Source organism: Ranitomeya variabilis, chromosome 6, assembly GCF_051348905.1.
Source record: "Ranitomeya variabilis isolate aRanVar5 chromosome 6, aRanVar5.hap1, whole genome shotgun sequence".
Lineage (NCBI taxonomy): Eukaryota > Metazoa > Chordata > Amphibia > Anura > Dendrobatidae > Ranitomeya > Ranitomeya variabilis.
The window spans coordinates 286489249-286511389 of record NC_135237.1 but is presented as its reverse complement, the minus strand read 5'-3'; the positions used below and the strand labels follow the sequence as shown (position 1 = coordinate 286511389).

Here is a 22141-nt window from a genome sequence, read left to right as displayed (position 1 = left end):
GGTAACAGAGACGCTGGGCCTGCGAGCTACAGGGAAGCTAGAGCGCCTGCGCAGAGAAAGAACACCTGCAGAGGAGCGTGCAGACCGGGACGCTGGAGCGGTGGAAACGGCGACGCTGGAGCGTGCAGACCGGGACGATGGAGCGATGGAACGAGGACGCTGGAGCGTAGCGGAGGATGTAACAGCCAATGATCAGCTTCAGGATCATCAAAGACAGTCTCAAGTTACCTGTGAGCACTGTGACAGTTACAAGACACCTGTGTGATGCTAATCTCTTAGCAATATGTCCCTGCAAAGTCCCACTGTTAAAAAAAAAAAAAAAAAAAAAAAAGCAAGCTATAATGTAAGATGAGCAGTATCTTCTCATTCAAAGACCATTTTTGCATTTTATTCTGTACGGTGGTTTTCCGGCTCTCATAATTAGACATATTATTTCAAAAGGATTAGGTGTTGTCTCTAATCTCACTTTGGTAGAGACCTTGCCAAGAAATCTGGAAGGTACGATAAAGGCTTGCACTTGTAGTCTTACATGATGATTTCACACTCATGTCCGCATGTAACAATACTACCACTCAGGATTATGTACTGCAAGTTTTATTTGGATTAACAGCATAATATACATTCATTAAAAGTTTTTTTTGGGAGGCAATAACCGTTTATTCAAAACCTAAAGAGTCACGCACTGGAGACTGTTCATGTTTTCGTTCAGCATTAAATACCCCTAGAATCCTACATACATATGCAGTTGCCATTTCTTTATTTTCACTGATGCAGTAAACAGTGAAGCAGATACTGATACAATTTGCCACTTTTCTGCTTGTCTTGCAGAATGTGTTAAAATAAGTATGTTATAACGAGAGGATATTATTAAGACACTCCTAGAGGGTCTCACATCAGGGTCCTCTATAGGCCACTTCAGATACATTGCTCACAAGACAAAGCAGACTAGATTAGGACTGTATACCACAACATGGCAACAGCCGAACCATTTCACAGTCATTCATTCCTGTTAACCAAACATACGAGAGATTCAAAATAGAACTTGGGGCCTGTAGTGCATCTGCTTTGTAGCATTATTGCTCATCCCTGTTCTCAGCATCCACTTTGACTTCATCTTCTGCACATACTGCATGTCCCGCCCATGCTGAAGACTGCCACCTAGAAGAGAAAGACAAGTTTGCAGGATTAGGACAAAAACTAAAGAAAATGCTGAAGACATACTACCATGCAATGCAAAATTGTCAACATTCAAGACTCCAAACTGAACACTATATTGAGCCATGTGTTTCCAATATGGAAGCTTCAACTATTACAAACAAATCAAGTCATTATGTGTAACGAGAAATGCCAGGAAGACCAGATCTATGGCATCAAGCATCTGAATGAGGCACATCTCTGTGTGACAATTGCTGGGTACATATTTTGTCATTACACGTTAGTGAGGAGCATTTGAACAGCCTGTACATGTTGTGGTTAGTATGAATTGTATAGCAAAACTACATGTGCTTTATAATGCTGTAGATAAGCCCCCGATGCGACCTGAAAGTGAAGAAAAATAAGTTATATTATACTCACCCAGGGGGAAGGCGGTCTTGGTTAGATGGGTGTCGCAGGTCCAGGTCCGGCGCCTCCCATCTTCTTGCGATGCCGCCCTCCTGCTTCTTCATCCCTCCCCGGCATTGGCGCTCCTGGGCAGGTGTACGTCTCTGCCCTGTTGTGGGCAGAGTGAAGTACTGCAATGCGCAGGCGCCGGGAAAGGTCAGAGATCCAGCGCCTGCGCACTGCAGGAATTTACTCTGCCCTCAACAGGGCAGAGACGTACACCTGCCCAGGAGCGCCAATACTGGGGAGAGATGAAGAAGCAGGGAGGCGGCGCCGCAAGAAGATGGGAGGTTCCGGACCCTGACCTGCGACACCCATCTGACCGGACCGCCCCCCCCCGGTGAGTATAATTTAACTTATTTCTCTTCACTTGCAGGTCGGACCAGTGGCTTATCTGCAGCATTATAAAATGCTGTAGATAAGCCCTGAAAGGCAGTGGCCGCATCTTATAGCGGCAAAATCTGCTGACAGGTTCCCTTTAAGAGTAGTATAACAACGAAGATGATAAAAAAAAATATATACACTGCTCAAAAAAATAAAGGGAACACTAAAATACCACATCCTAGATATCACTGAATGAACTATTTCAGTTGCAAATCTTTATTCATTACATAGTGGAATGTGTTGAGAACAATAAAACATAAAAATGATCAATGTAAATCAAAATTAATATCCTATAGAGGTCTGGATTTGGAATGATACTCAAAATCAAAGTGGAAAATTAAATTACAGGCTGATCCAACTTCAGTGAAAATGCTTCAAGACAAGGAAAAGATGCTCAGTATGGTGTGTGGCCTCCACGTGCCTGTATGATCTCCCTACAATGCCTGGACATGCTCCTGATGAGGCGACGGTTGGTCTCCTGAGGGATCTCCTCCCAGACCTGGACTAAAACATCCACCAACTCCTGGACAGTCTGTGGTGCAACGTGACGTTGGTGGATGGTGCGAGACATGATGTCCCAGATGTGTTCAATCGGATTCAGGTCTGGGAAATGGGCGGGCCAGTTAATAGCTTCAATGCCTTCATCTTGCGGGAACTGCTGACACTCCAGCCACATGAGGTCTGGCATTGTCCTGCATTAGGAATTCAGAGCCAAACGCACCAGCATATGGTCTCACAAGGGGTCTGAGGATCTCATCTCGGTACCTAATGGCAGTCAGGCTACCTCTGGCGAGCACATGGAGAGCTGTGCGGCCCTCCAAAGAAATGCCACCCCAAACCATTACTGACCCACTGCCAAACCGGTCATGCTGAAGGATGTTGCAGCCAGCAGATCGCGCTCCACGGCGTCTCCAGACTGTCACATGTGCTCAGTATGAAGCTGCTTTCATCTGTGAAGAGCACAGGGTGCCAGTGGCGAATTTGCCAATCCTTGTGTTCTGTGGCAAATGCCAATCATCCTGCATGGTGTTGGGCTGTGAGCACAACCCCCATCTGTAGACGTCGGGCACTCAGACCATCCTCATGGAGTTGGTTTCTAACCGTTTGTGCAGACACTTGCACATTTGTGGCTTGCTGGAAGTAATTTTGCAGGGCTCTGGCACTGCTTCTCCTTGCACAAAGGCTGAGGTAGTGGTCCTGCTGCTGGGTTGTTGCCCTCCTACGGCCCCCTTCATGTCTCCTGGTATACTGGCCTGTCTCCTGATAGCGCCTCCAGCCTCTGGACACTATGCTGACAGACACAGCAAACCTTTTTGCCACAGCTCGCATTGATGTGCAATCCTGGATGAGCTGCACTTCCTGAGACACTTGTGTGGGTTGTAGAGCCGTCTCATGCTACCACAAGTGTGAAAGCACAGCCAACATTCAAAAGTGACCAAAACATCAGCCAAAAAGCATTGGTACTGAGATGTGGTCTGTGGTCCCCACCTGCAGAACCACTCCTTTATTGAGGGTGTCTTGATAGTTGCCAATAATTTCCATCGGTTGTCTATTCCATTTGCACAACAGCATGTGAAATTGATTGTCAATCAGTGTTGCTTCCTAAGTGGACAGTTTGATTTCACAGAAGTTTGATTTACTTGGAGTTATATTCTGTTGTTTAAGTGTTCCCTTTATTTTTTTGAGCAGTGAGTATATGTGCTCAGCCAACTTGGTATCTACTTGGTACATTTACTCCTTTGGACATCACTATCAAACAAATCAGCCACATGTTTAGTAGAAGCTTACCAGTGCCCCCAGTCCAGCCCAGGGCTTTGTACTGCTGTAATACCCTGCCTACAGCTCTTTGGTTCTTGGATACGACCACAGCTCTGTCCACACCAAATTTCTGTTTGTAGTATTTCATAAGAGAGCGATGACCGATCCTGGCACCTATAATAGAAGCACAGATGCTTTACAGGAAGAAACAAACAAAAAGTTCTAAAAACAAAAAAGGCTTCTCATACTACACCAGGGGCGGAGAACCTGCTGTCTGCCAAAAGCCCATTGGATTATTTAAGCCATCCTTTGGGGGCCGTACAAATTGCACACTAACTCCTCCCACAAAGTACATCTTGATGCTGGCACTGATGTCAGTATGTAACCTTTAATTGCATGTGTCTTAGCGTTCGGCAGTGAATGCTGCATGCGTTCGCTTACATAGTACCGTATATATATTTTCTCTCCCAATTACAAATAGCCATGATATATATATATATATCAAAGATTCTCCCTTTTCTCATATCTAACAGTCTGAGAAAACCGAACAGCACTAGGAAAGGGATCTAGACTTTCCTTACTAAGTTTTTTTTGGATAGGGGGGGGGGGTTGATCTTACTGACAAATTCCCTTTAAAGCACAGTAAAATTTCCTATTGCCACAACTTTCTGCTGATCAAAAAACAAGGGAAATCGTCACAAAATACTGTTAAGGTACCTTCACACGAAGCGACGCTGCAGCGATAGCGACAACGATGTCGATCGCTGCAGCGTCGCTGTTTGGTCGCTGGAGAGCTGTCACACAGACTGCTCTCCAGCGATCAACTATGCCGAGGTCCCCTGGTAACCAGGGTAAACATCGGGTAACTAAGCGCAGGGCCGCGCTTAGTAACCCGATGTTTACCCTGGTTACCAGCGTAAAATCTAAAAAAAAAAAACAGCACATACTTACATTCACGTCCCCCTGCGTCCACTTCCTGACTGACTGAGCGCCGTACAGTGAGAGCAGAGCGGTGACGTCACCGCTGTGCTGCTTTCACTTTCACTTTGCGGCGCTGAGTCAGAGGAGGAAGCAGACTGCAGGGGACGCAATGTGAGTATGTGCTGTTTGTTTTTTTTACATTTTACGCTAGTAACCAGGGTAAACATCGGGTAACTAAGCGCGGCCCTGCGCTTAGTAACCCGATGTTTACCCTGGTTACCAGTGTAAAATATCGCTGGTATCGTTGCTTTTGCTTTCAAACACAACGATACACAGCGATCGGACGACCAAATAAAGTTCTGGACTTTATTCAGCGACCAGCGACATCACAGCAGGATCCTGATCGCTGCTGCGTGTCAAACGAAACGATATCGCTAGCGAGGACGCTGCAACGTCACGGATTGCTAGCGATATCGTTATAATGTCGTTTCGTGTGAAGGTACCTTAACACCACAGCCACCAGATACAGTGCCCATACAGAACAGCGCACATATCTTCTTGGTAGCCATGAACTACTCGTGAGGTCAGCACGTCATTAGCCAGACAAAGGAAGATTGCAAGTTATCTTTGCTGTTATCTGTGCTGTTTCAGCTAAATGTCACATGTAGGACATAAGTGGGAAAACACCATCTTTCTCTTATTACTGGTTACAGGACATACAGACTGACTGGGTGATGTGATGGAAAACCGCACTTTAACTATAACTAGCAACAATGACAGCACTCAGTGTTAATAATAAAGTGGCAGCTTAGTAAAAGGTTCCGGACAGATTAAGACACTACAGAGAGCAGTCACACTGGATACAGGAGGGCTAGTAATAACTCAGCTTAGAGAGCCGTGCTGACTGCACAGGACTTTTACACTCGGCTTTTCGTATCCTTTAGCAGATCAATATTCTTTCAAATTCTAATCTCCAGCTGGGATAATACCGAGCAGCGAGACATTTAAAGGGCAACTAAACCTAAAAAGGCGGCTTATAATAGAGCCGCTTATACAAAGAGCTGACTGCATCATCTACACAGATATATGGAGGATGTCACAACTGATACTGCTATGATATTGGGGGTCGATATTTTCTGGACAATATCTCCTTGCAATTAGCCTCTCTCCACACTAAATGGCTGGTAACAGGGAACATCAGACGGTTTACTTTAATCCACTCTACACAAGGTAGCTGCGCCCAGACCTATAAGTTGCTTAAACAATAACCTAAAAATACAGAGCTGCTTGCTATGGATCTAAAGTACTGAGATTTATTGTCGCTCCTCTGCATTTTCTTTGTATTTCCCAACATGGTGGCTTTATTCAACCTGAAATCAATAACTAATGCTACAGCTCTGCTAAAACGAACCCTGCATTATTTCCTCTCCTTAATTTTAAATCAATAGATCAAGCTTTTAAAAACAAGCCTGTCCGTTCCCTTCCTTGTCTCAATAATAGGCACTGTACAAATTACACTAGAATATCTAAAGCCTCAGTCCTATTACCTGGCATCAGCTGACTGCCCTTGTATTTTAATGATTGTGTCCTTAACCAGTTCAGGGCCAGGCACATTGCCAGGTTTTACCGTACATGCGCTTTTACAAAAAAAAAAAAAAAAGTAACATTTTTTATTCGTATTTTCAAATAATTTTTGTCTTTCTCACATCCCTTTTAGATTTTTTCTTTCTGTTACCGAGGGAAACTATAATAAAAAATGGGTAATACATGCGTATTGTTCACATTTTATTTATTCATTTATTTTTACAAACACAAAGGACCACACTTAAAAAAAAAAAATTAAATTGTGTTTCCCTTTCCGTAAAAGTTATTTTTATATATTGTTAGCTAAATTTACTCTCTTGTTATGAAAGCAATTTCTGTTTATTTCAAAAGTCAATTGCAGGCAGACATAAGCTCAGAACATGGATAATGTGCAATTTTAGATGTGGCATAACGTTTCAACCCAGTCCCGGGTCTTGTTCACAGAGTCACTCTTGGTGTGCGGAGCTTGTCCATGTCAGGGTATGTGTCCACGTTCAGGATTGCATCAGGATTTGGTCAGGATTTTTCATCAGTATTTGTAAGCCAAAACCAGGAGTGGGTGATAAATGCAGAAGTGGTGCATATGTTTCTATTATACTTTTCCTCTAATTGTTCCACTCCTGGTTTTGGCTTACAAATACTGATGAAAAATCCTGACCAAATCCTGATGCAATCCTGAACGTGGACACATACCCTAAGATAGTGGTAGTCCCTGGTGGACTAAAGCCACGGCTCACACATCAGAGGCGCAGCAGCACAACACCAGAGCCAAGGACAAACCGCTGTGCTTTCCCCCTGCACTTGGATTGAAATAAAATATAAGAGCCTGCGGTAAATTTACCCCACTACATGTCCCAGGGGCTCATAACCTTCTTCCTTCTGAACCTTGCCTATATATATATATATATATATATATATATATATATATATATATATATATATATATATATATATATATATATATATATATATATATTTATTTTTTTTTATTTTTTTTTACAGAGGCAGGGCTGACACAACTGCTATTCTGAATGGTGGTTTTTTCTTTTTCACAATTCTCCCCTATAAGGTCTTCATTGCAGATTTCCCCAGAATCTGGTGCTATTATATTAGCCTCCTGACTGATGAGTCTCCTGGGGTACTGCAGCTCCTGCTCCCTCTCTTCCGATACTCAGCGATCACATGACCACTGGGTAAGGAGAGAAAGCACTGTTAGTGCTTTCTAATCTGTAAGAACAAGCGCTGGTTCAGCATTGTCTACACAGTGATCAGCAAGGCAAACATGATAATAAATGTCTGCCTTCTTTATGTTGAGTCTGGCTATGTCTGACAGCCAGTTGCCTGCCTCACAGCTGCACAATCTCTCTATCTGGACATTTAGGCTGTGTGCACACAATCCGTTTTTGATGCGTTTTTTCAGTGTAGATTTATCACAAAACCAGAAGTGTTTCCGGATTCCAGCAAAAGTGAATGAGAATCCTGAAGTCTTATGCAAACGTTGCTTATTTGTGACTTGCAGATTTAAATCTACAGCATATCAATTCTTTCAGCATTTTGCTGCAGATGTCACCCATATTAGACTGGTTTCACACTTGCATAGAGCAGAGCTGCGGAGGGCTGCGTACTTCCTCCGGTAACCCCGCCCACTTCTGCACCTCTTCCATTCAGCTCCGCCTACGTCAGCATGCGTCCTGCATACCTATCTTTAACATTGGGTTCGCAGGCCATGCATATGTACGCATGTATGCCTCCACGCAGCTCTGCCATGCGCCCAAACAGTGGTTTACCCCCACATATGGGGTATCAGTGTACTCAGGACAAATTGCACAACAACTTTTGGGGTCCAATTTCTTCTCTTACCCTTGGGAAAATAAAAAATTGGGGGTGAAAAGATCATTTTTGGGAAAAAATATGATTTTTTATTTTTACGGCTCTGCATTATAAACTTCTGTGAAGCACTCGGTTGGTCAAAATGCTTTCCACACATCTAGATAAGTTCCTTAGGGGGTCTACTTTCCAAAATGGTGTCAGTTGTGGGGGGGTTCAATGTTTAGGCACATCAGGGGCGCTCCAAACGCAACATGGCGTCCCATCTCAATTCCAGTCAATTTTGCATTGAAAAGTCAAATGGCGCTCCTTCCCTTTCGAGCTCAGCCATGCGCCCAAACAGTGGTTTACACCCACATATGGGGTATCTGCGTACTCAGGACAAATTGCACAATAGCTTTTGGGGTCCATTTTCTCCTGTTACCCTTGGTAAACTAAAACAAATTGGAGCTGAAGCAAATTTTTTGTGAAAAAAAGTTAAATGTTCATTTTTTATTTTTTAAACATTCCAAAAATTCCTGTGAAACACCTGAAGGGTTAATAAACTTCTTGAATGTGGTTTTGAGCACCTTGAGGGGTGCAGTTTTTAGAACGGTGTCACACTTGGTTATTTTCTATCATATACAGGTCCTTCTCAAAAAATTAGCATATAGTGTTAAATTTCATTATTTACCATAATGTAATGATTACAATTAAACTTTCATATATTATAGATTCATTATCCACCAACTGAAATTTGTCAGGTCTTTTATTGTTTTAATACTGATGATTTTGGCATACAACTCCTGATAACCCAAAAAACCTGTCTCAATAAATTAGCATATCAAGAAAAGGTTCTCTAAATGACCTATTACCCTAATCTTCTGAATCAACTAATTAACTCTAAACACATGCAAAAGATACCTGAGGCTTTTAAAAACTCCCTGCCTGGTTCATTACTCAAAACCCCCATCATGGGTAAGACTAGCGACCTGACAGATGTCAAGAAGGCCATCATTGACACCCTCAAGCAAGAGGGTAAGACCCAGAAAGAAATTTCTCAACAAATAGGCTGTTCCCAGAGTGCTGTATCAAGGCACCTCAATGGTAAGTCTGTTGGAAGGAAACAATGTGGCAGAAAACGCTGTACAACGAGAAGAGGTGACCGGACCCTGAGGAAGATTGTGGAGAAGGACCGATTCCAGACCTTGGGGAACCTGAGGAAGCAGTGGACTGAGTCTGGTGTGGAAACATCCAGAGCCACCGTGCATTCCCCAGGTAAAGCCACTTTTGAACCATAAACAGCGGCAGAAGCGCCTGACCTGGGCTACAGAGAAGCAGCACTGGACTGTTGCTAAGTGGTCCCAAGTACTTTTTTCTGATGAAAGCAAATTTTGCATGTCATTCGGAAATCAAGGTGCCAGAGTCTGGAGGAAGACTGGGGAGAAGGAAATGCCAAAATGCCTGAAGTCCAGTGTCAAGTACCCACAGTCAGTGATGGTGTGGGGTGCCATGTCAGCTGCTGGTGTTGGTCCACTGTGTTTCATCAAGGGCAGGGTCAATGCAGCTAGCTATCAGGAGATTTTGGAGCACTTCATGCTTCCATCGGCTGAAATGCTTTATGGAGATGAAGATTTCATTTTTCAGCACGACCTGGCACCTGCTCACAGTGCCAAAACCACTGGTAAATGGTTTACTGACCATGGTATTACTGTGCTCAATTGGCCTGCCAACTCTCCTGACCTGAACCCCATAGAGAATCTGTGGGATATTGTGAAGAGAAAGTTGAGAGACGCAAGACCCAACACTCTGGATGAGCTTAAGGCCGCTATTGAAGCATCCTGGGCCTCCATAACATCTCAGCAGTGTCACAGGCTGATTGCCTCCATGCCACGCCGCATTGAAGCAGTCATTTCTGCCAAAGGATTCCCGACCAAGTATTGAGTGCATAACTGAACATTATTATTTGATGGTTTTTTTGTTTGGTATTAAAAAACACTTTTATTTGATTGGTCGGGTGAAATATGCTAATTTATTGAGACAGGTTTTTTGGGTTATCAGGAGTTGTATGCCAAAATCATCAGTATTAAAACAATAAAAGACCTGACAAATTTCAGTTGGTGGATAATGAATCTATAATATATGAAAGTTTAATTGTAATCATTACATTATGGTAAATAATGAAATTTAACACTATATGCTAATTTTTTGAGAAGGACCTGTAGATCCCTCAAAATGACTTGAAATGTGATGTGGTCCCTAAAAAAAATGGTGTTGTAAAAATGAGAAATTGCTGGTCAAATTTTAACCCTTATAACTCCCTAACAAAAAAATTTTTTGGCTCCAAAATTGTGCTGATGTAAAGTAGACATGTGGGAAATGTTACTTATTAAGTATATTGTGTGACATATCTCTGTGATTTAAGGGCATAAAAATTCAATGTCGGAAAATTGCGAAATTTTCAACATTTTCGCCAAACTTCCATTTTTTTCACAAATAAACGAAAGTAATATCAAAGAAATTTTACCACTACCATGAAGTACAATATGTCACGAGAAAACAATGTCAGAATCACCGGGATCCACTGAAGCGTTCTAGAGTTATAACCTCATAAAGGGACAGTGGTCAGAATTGTAAAAATTGGCCCGGTCATTAACGTGCAAACCACCCTTGGGGCTTAAGGGGTTAAATGAGGAGGGGAAGATATCAGAGATGAAATATTTTAGTGAGTGGTGGCCACCAGGAAAAGTGACTGGAAGAGTGGGAATAGGGTCACTGGTACAGGTAGTAAGGCGAGAAGATGCAATTTGCCCGGTTACTACTTCTTCAGTGACTGGTTTAAAGACAGAAAGTGAGTTAGATAGAATGCAGTGGGGAGGAGACTGCAATTCTCAATTACGGGATTGGGAAAAAATTTCATGTTGGGTTTCGTCAATTTTTTTTCTTTGAAATAATTGCCCAGTTCAATTTACATCATTGGCCAGATTCATTTCAATGGAATGTAAACTGTACACAATTTGACACACTGTGAGAATAGTAGCCAATCCCTCACCTGATGGCAACACCAATTCCATGGTTTCCTCATCATATTCTAAAGCTTTCTCATGTGTAACTTCTCGGACATCCATTTCTACATCTTCACCTTCTTTATGATCTGGATAACTGGACCTATGACACAAAAAACAAACAGTTGCCCCAAGTCTCAAAGTGATACTATCGAAAAGAAGGCATTGCAGTCCAGCGGGTAATAAGCCTAGTTCACTCAGAGCTCATTCAGATGTCTCGGATTTCTATTGTGTGCAAAAAGAGATCTAAGTGGAATTGTTACTCTGGATCAAATTTGAATCAATATTTAGTCCATGTGTCAATTTTTACCATCATAGTGATTTTCTCATAAGAATGAATACAATACAAAGCTTCTCCAATGCATGATACTGTTAACCCTTTCACGACACATGCTGTACATGTACGGTGCAAGTCGGAAGTCAGTGTATGGAGCAAGCTCACGGGGGTGAGATCGCACTATACTTGGTAGCTCGTGGCTATGTGTTACAGCCAGGATCTGCCTCTAACAATGGTGGGTAGAGTGGAGCTACGACTGCAATTGTTAACCTGACAGAGGATTTAACATGTAATAGCATGGGGGCGCATCATTCCATACACCCATCGCAGCGCATTGGACGTGATTGCTGGTCTCCAATGGGTTCCCATGAGAGCCGGGGGTCCACTGAAGACCTGGGCTCTGCGATTACGTCATGGGGCCCCCATCCCTCCTTCTGCCTTTTAAATGCTGTGCTCAATATTGATAGCAGCATTTAGAGAGTTAAACTGCTGGGTGTCAGCTATGATTTTAGCTGAACACCAAGCGGCGATCGGGTGCGTACAAGTCCAGTGCGCGCAAAATCGCCAGGACGTACCCAGTACGTCCAAGGTCAGAAAGCACTTCTCAACCATGATGTACTGGGTACGTTGGAGGTCATAAAAAGGGTTATTGAAAACTGTACAGGATGCTGCTCATATGTAGTACAAAGGGGTTGTCTGATACACAAAATTCCCTGCATAAATAACTAGTTTTAAGCCCTAACCACTTTTGTATTTTGCTTTACTGGAAAATGTCCTACTGTTCTCCCCATACAGCTAGTCCCTTTATCTGATTTTTTTTTAACTTTACCTCCTGCAAAATTTTATTTGAGGGGATTCTCAAAAGAGAATTCACTAGGAGTAACTTTTCTACAGCAGCCACCACCTCCACTGAAACAAGATGTCATCAGGGGGCGGCGCTGCAGTCACTTACCATATCGACTATCATTGCCACCACTTTTGTTAAAGTGGAAAATCCCTTTAAATAAGTAACAGTGAAACAATTGTTTATTCATACCTGAAATCATAAAAGTCTGCAAACTCCAGAGAGGCATCTCCTTCAGTGAAGAGCTTGCAATGGCTCTTGTCATTCATGTGAGCTTGCACAGATTCTGTAGTATAAAAAGATTTTCCCTTTTCATTACACCACAGACATATCTTCCCGATACCGACCTTCTCACCTAAAGCAGCAAAAATAAAGCAGGTAGATATAAGGCTGTTCAAATATATGTTCCCATACAGCTACACATAATCTATGTTTGTCATGAAAATTATCTCCACATATCAGAAAATGTACGGCTTTAGATATACAGGTAGTATAGCACACAACTGTATTGAAATTAATATTTTTAATATTGCAATATGAGCCAGGCAACCAATATTCCATTGCTATAGTTACATTCATTTAAGCTGAACATGAAGACATGGGAAATTCCTGTTAAATCAGACAGGTCCACCTACCTAAGTAGCGAATGAGACCCTGAAGATCCTGGAGGTATTCAATGTCTGGAATAAAGAAGCCGTGGACTTTGGTCATGTGGGCGACATTCTTCACCAATGAGCGGGAATGGTGTAAGCAGAACAAGCAGTTTGTGGTAGGAATAGCTCCAATAGGGGGCGCAGCGCTCTCAGCTACAGGAGCAGAGCTGGCCTCATCAGCTCCAGTATCATCCTCCATCTCCTCATCGCTGTCTCCATCGTCCTCATCTGAATCCATATCTTCCCAATCTGCAAAAATAAAAATGTAGAGACTTCAATAGAAGTTTTTTCCCAAAAGCCATTTAGGAGATGCAATCACCAGGAATGAATTAAAGATTTTTCTACATGGATTTGGGTTTGTATTCTGGGTTTTCTGCATGAAAACAAGCTACAAACCACCTCATATTCTTTTCAATGGGAACTCCACGTTGGCGTTCAGGTAGCCATATGCTGATTAACCTTACTGAGTAGAACTAATCCAAGTGTGGATTGGCAACAATCAGAGGATGAGCTTTTAAGTTCTGACACTGAAAATGACTGTTCTGACTCATACATAGGCGACCTGAGAAGCCCCCATTTCCTAATAGGAAGGTCAAATTATAAGAGTTACTTGAAGTTGTGTGAAGGCAAACCAGTCCCCTATGCTGGGCATTACCTTGTTCTTCCTCCTTCATAGAGTCTTCACCATCCTCCAAGCTGGCCAGTTTCTTGGCTTGATCTTCATACCATTGTATCCTAGGTGGCTTGTCAGGCCGTACCCTCGCCTGTTGTTCTTGCTTGCCAGGAACAGCCGCTTCCCTTTCTTGACTGATGCTGGCTTGTTTCTTGGGAGAGGACGGCTGTGACTTGACAGCCTGCTGTATGACTGCATTCATGGCATCTTTGTCTACATTCTCTGCCCTGATGCCTTTCTCCAGGTTCTTCTCATTCATCATCTCCACCTTCTTAGTGATTGCCTCTGCTGCCTTCTTCTCTAGGTCTAAGTGCTTCCTGGATTTCAGGTGGTTTTCATAGGCATTGAATGTTGAGAACCTCTTGCTGCACACAGTACAGTAGGTGGCCGTTTCCTTGCTCTGCTCCTCCACAAGAGCTCTTTGGGATAGAACACGTTCTTGGAAATTGTCAGCTGTTACTGGGGGCATGTCGGCCACCTTCCTCTTCAGGTTGTATCTGTGCCAGTCAGTCTTGTAATGAGCTCTCTGAATATCAGGGTCGGCAAAGGCTACTCGGCATGTAATGCAGGTGTAGGAAGCCATTTTTCCACTAGTCTGGTTTCTTCACCACTGGAAAACAAATTGCAACATTTTAAGGATATGTACATGTGTAAGCAGTCCTGAGATATGTGACGATCCAACAGTCTGTATGCATAGAAGTACAGAGCACAACACGAGCACTGTATCAGCGATCTCCAATGTGTGACTCGTTACGTGCTGCAAAGCTACAGATCCTCGGACCTTACTCCATGAGTACGCTGTAATAAGCACTTAGTCCCTCAGAAGTAAACATTCTGGGGGCCCAGCAACCAGCACACTGAAGTACTACAAAATAAGAGGCGTTTTCTGGTGCACGCTATAAAATATGACCCTTATACCCAGAATCCATTCGCTGGGTGTCAGATGCCAGTCTCAGCAACTGTCCTGCCCAGTGGCATCTCTCCACACATGAAACACATCAGGGGATCCATATGATGCTCATAGTATTCTGCTGCATAAACTGCAGGGTGTCCATTCATAAGTGTGCTATGTATGCTACATAAAGGACTACATGGATACACGGCATCACGATGTGGTAGCCATGACAGTTTGTACCAGAAGTTCATTTTAATCAATAGATCTGCAGGGACATGGTCTGATCATACCACAGCTCTTGCCAGGGGACGAAGTAAAGAGTATCAACTTTAAAATGAACTTTATAAAGAAAATTCAGAAATTTGACAAATTTTTATTTTTTTTTTAAATTGCCATTTTCAAACTTTAAATGATTATCCTTTAAAGCTGGATAGACATGCCACACAAAATAGGTAATCAAATTCACCTTATGTCCACCTTACATCAACATCTGTAAAATGTTCTTTTATTTTATTAGGATGTTAGCAGCTATAAAGGGAACCTGTCACCGGGTATGGCAGATACGAGTTATGGCCACCGCCTTTCAGGGCTTATCTACAGCATTCTATAATGCTGTATATAAGCCCCCAACCCGACCTGGAAGAGAAGAAAAGTAACTTTTATTATACTCACCTGGGGGCGGTCTGGTCCGATGGGTGTCGCAGGTCTGGGTCCTCCCATCTTCTTGTGATGCCGCCCTCGTGCTTACTTCACAGGCTCCCTGGCATCACGCTCTTGCCCAGCTGTACTTATCTGCCTTGTTGAGGGCAGAGCAAAGTCCTGCAGGGGCCTCTCTGACCTTTCCAGGCGCCTGTGAGCTGCAATACTTTGTTCTGCCCTCAACAGGGCAGATAAGTATGGCTGGGCAAGAGCGAGATGCCGGGCAGAATGTGTGGATGATGGACGGATGTATCATCCACAAGAAGCAAGCTGGAGGATGGCATCAGAAGAAGATGGGAGGCGCCGGACAAAGAAGAGTGACACCCCTCGGACCGGCAGCCCCCACACAGGTGAGTATAATAAAAGTTATTTTTCAGTTCCTCCAGGTCGGGTTCGGGGCAGATATACAGCATTATAGAATTCTATATATAAGCCCTGAAAGGCGGTGGCTGCATCTCATATCGGCCAAACCTGGTGACAGGTTCCCTTTAAAATTGTAGCAGTTATTTTTCACTTTTTCAAGGTAATTTACAAAACTTATTTTTAGGGACCTATTCAGATTTGAAGAGACTTTGGCGGGCCCACATGTGAGAAAAAAACAAACAAAAGTGATACCATTACAAAAACAGTGCCCTTCAACATAGTCAGAACTGTTGTCATGTAGTTTATTGACCCTTCAGGTTCTTTTCAGGAACATGTGCAAAGTGGCAGGACAGGAGAGAAAAATGGTATTTTTAATACCTGTTGCTCAGTTCTGAACAGATCACTGCAGCCGGCAGACTCCAAGGTTGTTATTTGGCTGTGAATTGCAAGGGAAACCATCAGGACCACACAATTGTAATCTCAGGGTTCCGATGGGGTTAAAGAGGAATCCCCCGTACTGTTAACCATATAAATGCCGTGGTCACTATTGACAGCAGCATCTAAAGGGTGAAGTGGCCACGCTTGGTGCAGCTGATGCAGCAACGTGTCCACTATAGTGAACAACTGACAGCTGTGGCTATTATCCAATATGCCTGGTCAGTAAAAAGATGTACTGGTGGTCATTAAGAGGTTAATGATACAACACAGCGGCACTTTCCAAATGGAAGCTGCCTTACGAATGGACAGGTCTCTTTTAGCTGCTTCACGTCTTTGAGAGCCTGAAGCGGTGAAACAAAACTAAAAAAAACACATCATAAGCACAGCACGTGGTTTTAACACCGCTGTGTATATGTTCATTTATTTGGCTGTTTTTTTTTTTGTTTGTTTTTTTTTTTAAATGGGATACACCCAAAAAGATGCAGACACCCTAACAGGGCTCCTTCACGTCAGAGTGAAAGGGGTCTTCACTATTTAGCCACCACTAGGGGGAGCTTTGGTAATGTTCCTATTCTGTAACTCAGTCCACAGGACCCTCCCAGGAGTGGCTGCAGGCAGCAAGTTAGTTTTAACCCCTTCTCACCCTGCAAGTAACACACGGGCGCAGGTTGTACATGTATATAGCTTGCATGGTGTGTAATCAGGATCAGCTGTAACAGACTGAATGACCCAAGGCTGGAGCAAGGTAGGATGCCCATCAGAGCTGCTGCAGCACTACACGGTGCCCACATCGGTGGGCATAGCTAGGGCAAGGAATCGTGCACGTCATCAAGGCATCACACGGTGACATTCCCTTATGTGATTAATAAAGAAAATCCACAAAACTCACACTTGTGACATCTAACCCTTTAGGCTGGAAAGCAATGCCAGGGTTGCGGTATGTCCTTCATACACATCACAGCGGTACCCAGATAACTGTCCCCCATAAAGTATAAAGTGTGTGTGTCTGTAGAGGAGTCAGGAGATGTAACGGGGACAAAGGACTAAGAAACTGCGGCTAATAGAAAGGGGGCAAGGAAAGAAAACCCTGCGTGTATGGAGGTGACCCCGCACACAGGAGCCGGTAACACTACCTGCACGGCAATAACACAGTCCGGTAAGGGGCTACTCACAGCCACAGCTCCGTCACGTTTTCTACGCTTCACTTCCTACTTCCGGGAAACCTTGGCCCGTGACGTCACTTCCGCTACGTCAGAACGCTTGCTAGCTTTGAGTCAGGCGATGTAAAATTTGATCGTATGCTGCCATCTGCTGGTTGATTGTGAGAATGCAGTGTCAGAGCTTTGGATACTTCACTGTTCGTGAAAATAATTGTGTCAAAATAATAATAATAATAATAATAGAGTGCAAGTTAGGCCTCTTTCACACTAGCGTCGTGCACTGCACGTCGCTATGCGTCGTTCTGTAGAAAAAACGCATCCTGCAAAATTGCTTGCGTGCGACGGTTGCGTCGTGTTGCGTCGGACCGTCGGCACAAAAAAAGTTGCATGTAACTTTTTTTGTGCGTCGATAGTGTCTTTTCCGACCGCGCATGCGCGGCCGGAACTCCACCCCCGCCTCCCCGCACCTCACAATGGGGCAGCGGATGCGATGTAAAACAGCATCCGCTGCCCCCGTTGTGCGGCGCTTCCACACTATGCGTTGGTACGTCGCAATGTCGCATAACGACGTGCAGTGCACGACGCTAGTGTGAAAGTAGCCTTAGTCCTCCAGCAATAGTAGGGAAAGCTGTGACTCCAGAACAAAACTAATCTACGTAATACAGGAAAAACAAAGCAGCACCAATCTTTCAAAGTGTTCCCCAGACCCACTGGCTGCTGGATTACACTAGTACTATAAGTGAAAGCACTTTGTAGTTCAGCAAAATGTGGATTTAGGGTATGTGCACATGTTGCGGATTCCATTGCGGATTTTTCAGCGCGGATTCGGAAAAATCCACAGGTAAAACGCCCTGCGTTTTACCTGCGGATTTGCCGTGAATTTTGTGCGGATTTCACCTGCATTTTCACACCTGCGGATTCCAATTATGGAACAGGTGTAAAACACTGCGGAATCCGCACAAAGAATTGACATTGTGCGGAAAATAAACCGCAGTGTTTCCGCACAGAATTTTCCGCAGCATGTGCACTGCAGATTTGGTTTTCCATAGGTTTACATGGTACTGTACAACGAGTAGCGTAGCTACCGGGGGGCAGGGGGTGCGAACGGCCCGGGCTCGGAGCTCAGAGGGGGCCCACCCGGAGCTATGGTACTGTGAAGGAACAAATTATGAAAGGTTCTCCATTTTGTGCTAGATTCTCCATTTTGTGTTTTTGACTCCATTTTCTTGTTGCTTTAAGATAAATTCTGTTATTTAATTAGGTAAAAGGTTACAGCTGCCATGAAGTAACTTTATCTTGTTGTTCACAAGCCTGGTATGCAACTAGGCTATGGTTCATAATTGGTATAAAGACCTTGAGTCTTCGGACTCGAGCCAGGGAAGAGATTCGGGGGTGTATCACTATACAAGGCTGAGGCATCTGTTAGAAAAACACATACTATGCCAAAAAGACATGACCATATCTGTAGTTTCTATTTTTCCTGTATCCTCATGGGTTAAGTTTTTCCTGCATTCTTATAGGTTAAGAACTGTGAGCGTGTTCTTATGCTGATTGGTTGAAGTATAATTTCTATGACTATGAAAACTCATACTCATTAAACGGGGGCTAGAGAGATCAGCTTGATCCCCCCCAAACAGAGACACACGTCTCCGTCTGGTCATTTTCAGTTGCCGGCAACACCTTGTATATTAATTTGGAAATCACTGGGTTAACCGTGAAGGATCACTTTAGATCCTCCCTCAACAGTACTGTAACTGTATCGGCGCACACAGCAGATGAGAATTGATCTCCCTGCTCTGCCGCCCGGCCGCTATGGGCCCCTGAGCAGGCAGGGGGGCTGGGTGCCAGCAGTGGGTCCCCCGCCGGTCACTGCAAGGTCAGCTGTCTCGGCATTTAGCCGATACAGCTGGCCGCATTGATGAGGGAAGGAGCCCAGCGCTCCTTCTCCCATCACTCCCCTGTCAGCATCTGACATCACAGATGCTGACACTGACAGTGGGCACGGTGACGTCATCACCTGGTGCCCGCTGTCAGGAGATGAGCGGGAGCTCAGAACACCGCTGGAACAAGGAGGAAGAGAGGTGAGTATTTTTTTTATGGGTGCTGCCTTATATTACAGGGTCTGCCTATGGGGGTATTGTCCTATACTTACAGGGTCTGCCTATAGGGGTACTGTCTTATACTACAGGATCTGCCTATGGGGGTGCTGCCTTATACTACAGGATCTGCCTATGGGGGGGCTGCCTTTTACTATAGGATCTGCCTATGGGGGTGCTCCCTTATACTACAGGATCTGCCTATGGGGGTGCTGCCTTTTATTACAGGGTATGCCTATGGGGTGCTGCCTTATACTACAGGGTCTGCCTATGGGGGTGCTCCCTTATACTACAGGATATGCCTATGGGGGTGCTGCCTTTTATTACAGGGTATGCCTATGGGGTGCTGCCTTATACTACAGGGTCTGCCTATGGGGGTGCTGCCTTGTACTACAGGATCTGCCTATGGGGGTGCTGCCTTATACTACAGTATCTGCCTATGGGGGTGCTGCCTTTTACTACAGGGTCTGCCTACAGGGTGCTGCCTTATACTACAGGGTCTGCCTATGGGGGTGCTGCTTTATTCTACAGGATCTGCCTATGGGGGGCTGCCTTATACTACAGGGTCTGCCTATGGGGGTGCTGCCTTATATTACAGGGTCTGTCTATGGGGTGCTGTCTTTTACTATAGAGTCTGCCTATGGGGTGCTGCCTTATACTACAGGGTCTGCCTATGGGGGTGCTGTCTTATACTACAGAGTCTGCCTATGGTGTGCTGCCTTGTGCTATAGAGTCTGCCTATGGGTGCTGCCTTGTGCTATAGAGTCTGCCTATGGGGAGTGCATTATACTATATTAAGGACTATCTGGTGCATTATACTATATGGAGGCCATCTAGTGGGTCATCGTACAGTGTGGAGATTACAGTGAAGGGGCCATCATACAGTGCTGGATCCATCAAACAGTTTAGGGGCTACTAAGGGGTCAGTATACTGCGTGGGGGTGCATTACAGTGAGGAGGCATCATGGTATGTATAAGAGAGCATCATACTGTGTATAGGGAAGCTGTACAGGGGGTAGACTCGGGACATTATTCAATGTGAACTGGGCACTTATTGTTATAGGGGAACTCAGGTTATTGTGACTATTAAAGGAGCACACATGGCAATATTACTTTCTAGGGGGCAAAATGTGGGCACTGTTTTCTAGGGCACTTGCACCCGGCATTACAATATTATAGAGGGGTGCTTAGAATTTAGAGGGCACAGAGAATCACAAAGCAGGTGCAGTAATAGGGACACATATGACAGCAGCGGCTCAGTATTGGGGTATCAGGGGCAGTAATAGGCTCACATAGGGCAGCAACGGCTCAGTATTGGGGTATCAGGGGCAGTAATAGGCTCACATAGGGCAGCAGCAGCTCAATATTGAGGTATCAGGGGCAGTAATAGGGACACATATGGCAGCAGCGGCTCAGTATTGGGGTATCAGGTGCAGTAATAGGGACACATACGGCAGCAGCGGCTCAGTATTGGGGTATCAGGTGCAGTAATAGGGACACATACGGCAGCAGCGGCTCAGTATTGGGGTATCAGGGGCAGTAATAGGGACACATACGGCAGCAGCGGCTCAGTATTAGGGTATCAGGTACAGTAATAGGGACACATACGGCAGCAGCGGCTCAGTATTGGGGTATCAGGTGCAGTAATAGGGACACATACGACAGCAGCGTCTCAGTATTGGGGTATCAGGTGGAGTAATACGGTCACATAGGGCAGCAGCGGCTCAGAATTGGGGTATCAGGTGCAGTAATAGGGACACATACGGCAGCAGCGGTTCAGTATTAGGGTATCAAGTGCAGAAATAGGGACACATACGGCAGCAGAGGCTCAGTATTGGGGTATCAGGTGCAATAATAGGGACACATACGGCAGCAGCGGCTCAGTATTGTGGTATCAGGTACAGTAATCAGGACACATACAGCAGCAGCGGCTCAGTATTGGGGTATCAGGTGCAGTAATAGGGACACATACTACAGCAGCGTCTCAGTATTGGGGTATCAGGTGGAGTAATACGGTCACATAGGGCAGCAGCGGCTCAGTATTGGGGTATCAGGTGCAGTAATAGGGACACATACGGCAGCAGCGGCTCAGTATTGTGGTATCAGGTACAGTAATCAGGACACATACAGCAGCAGCGGCTCAGTATTGGGGTATCAGGTGCAGTAATAGGGACACATACTACAGCAGCGTCTCAGTATTGGGGTATCAGGTGGAGTAATACGGTCACATAGGGCAGCAGCGGCTCAGTATTGGGGTATCAGGTGCAGTAATAGGGACACATACGGCAGCAGCGGCTCAGTATTGGGGTATCAAGTGCAGAAATAGGGACACATACGGCAGCAGAGGCTCAGTATTGGGATATCAGGTGCAGAAATAGGGACACATACTGCAGCAGCGGCTCAGTATTGGGGTATCAGGTGCAATAATAGGGACACATACGGCAGCAGCGTCTCAGTATTGGGGTATCAGGTGGAGTAATATGGTCAGATAGGGCAGCAGCGGCTCAGTATTGGGGTATCAGGTGCAGTAATAGGGACATACAGCAGCAGCGGCTCAGTATTGGGGTATCAAGTGCAGTAATAGGGACACATATGGCAGCAGAGGCTCAGTATAGGATATCAGGTGCAGAAATAGGGACACATACTGCAGCAGCGGCTCAGTATTGGGGTATCAGGTGCAGTAATAGGGACAAACACGGCAGCAGTGGCTCAGTATTGGGGTATCAGCAGGATGAGGAGTTTTTGCAGGTTGGGAATAGATGGTGATGGGGCTGGAATATGACAAGTGAAATACGTCTTTGTTGTATTCTCTGCATGTGAGTCATTGCTGGAAGAAGTTGTCATGTTGGTCTGGGCCAGATGGAAAAGATGTGAAAAGTGAATGATTCCACTGTGATCTCTTATATGTTCTATAGGACTGGCA

At 44.7% G+C, this 22141-nt stretch overlaps 1 protein-coding gene across 2 annotated transcripts; it reads right to left on the bottom strand.

The window, feature by feature from the left end:
- Positions 1–578: 578 nt before the first annotated feature.
- Positions 579–17288, bottom strand: ZNF622 (zinc finger protein 622). 2 transcript variants are annotated; one of them, XM_077269703.1, is made up of 7 exons: positions 17135–17288; positions 13550–14177; positions 12877–13143; positions 12434–12596; positions 11108–11223; positions 3775–3918; positions 579–1158 (listed from the first exon to the last, which is right to left on the bottom strand). In XM_077269703.1, exons 2-7 carry the CDS (start codon positions 14148–14150, stop codon positions 1031–1033), a joined length of 1419 nt encoding a protein of 472 aa, XP_077125818.1. In that variant the 5' UTR covers positions 14151–14177; positions 17135–17288; the 3' UTR covers positions 579–1030. The 2 variants fall into 2 exon arrangements, with proteins under 2 accessions (XP_077125818.1, XP_077125816.1); XM_077269701.1 differs by having other exon boundaries at positions 17096–17205.
- Positions 17289–22141: the final 4853 nt, after the last annotated feature.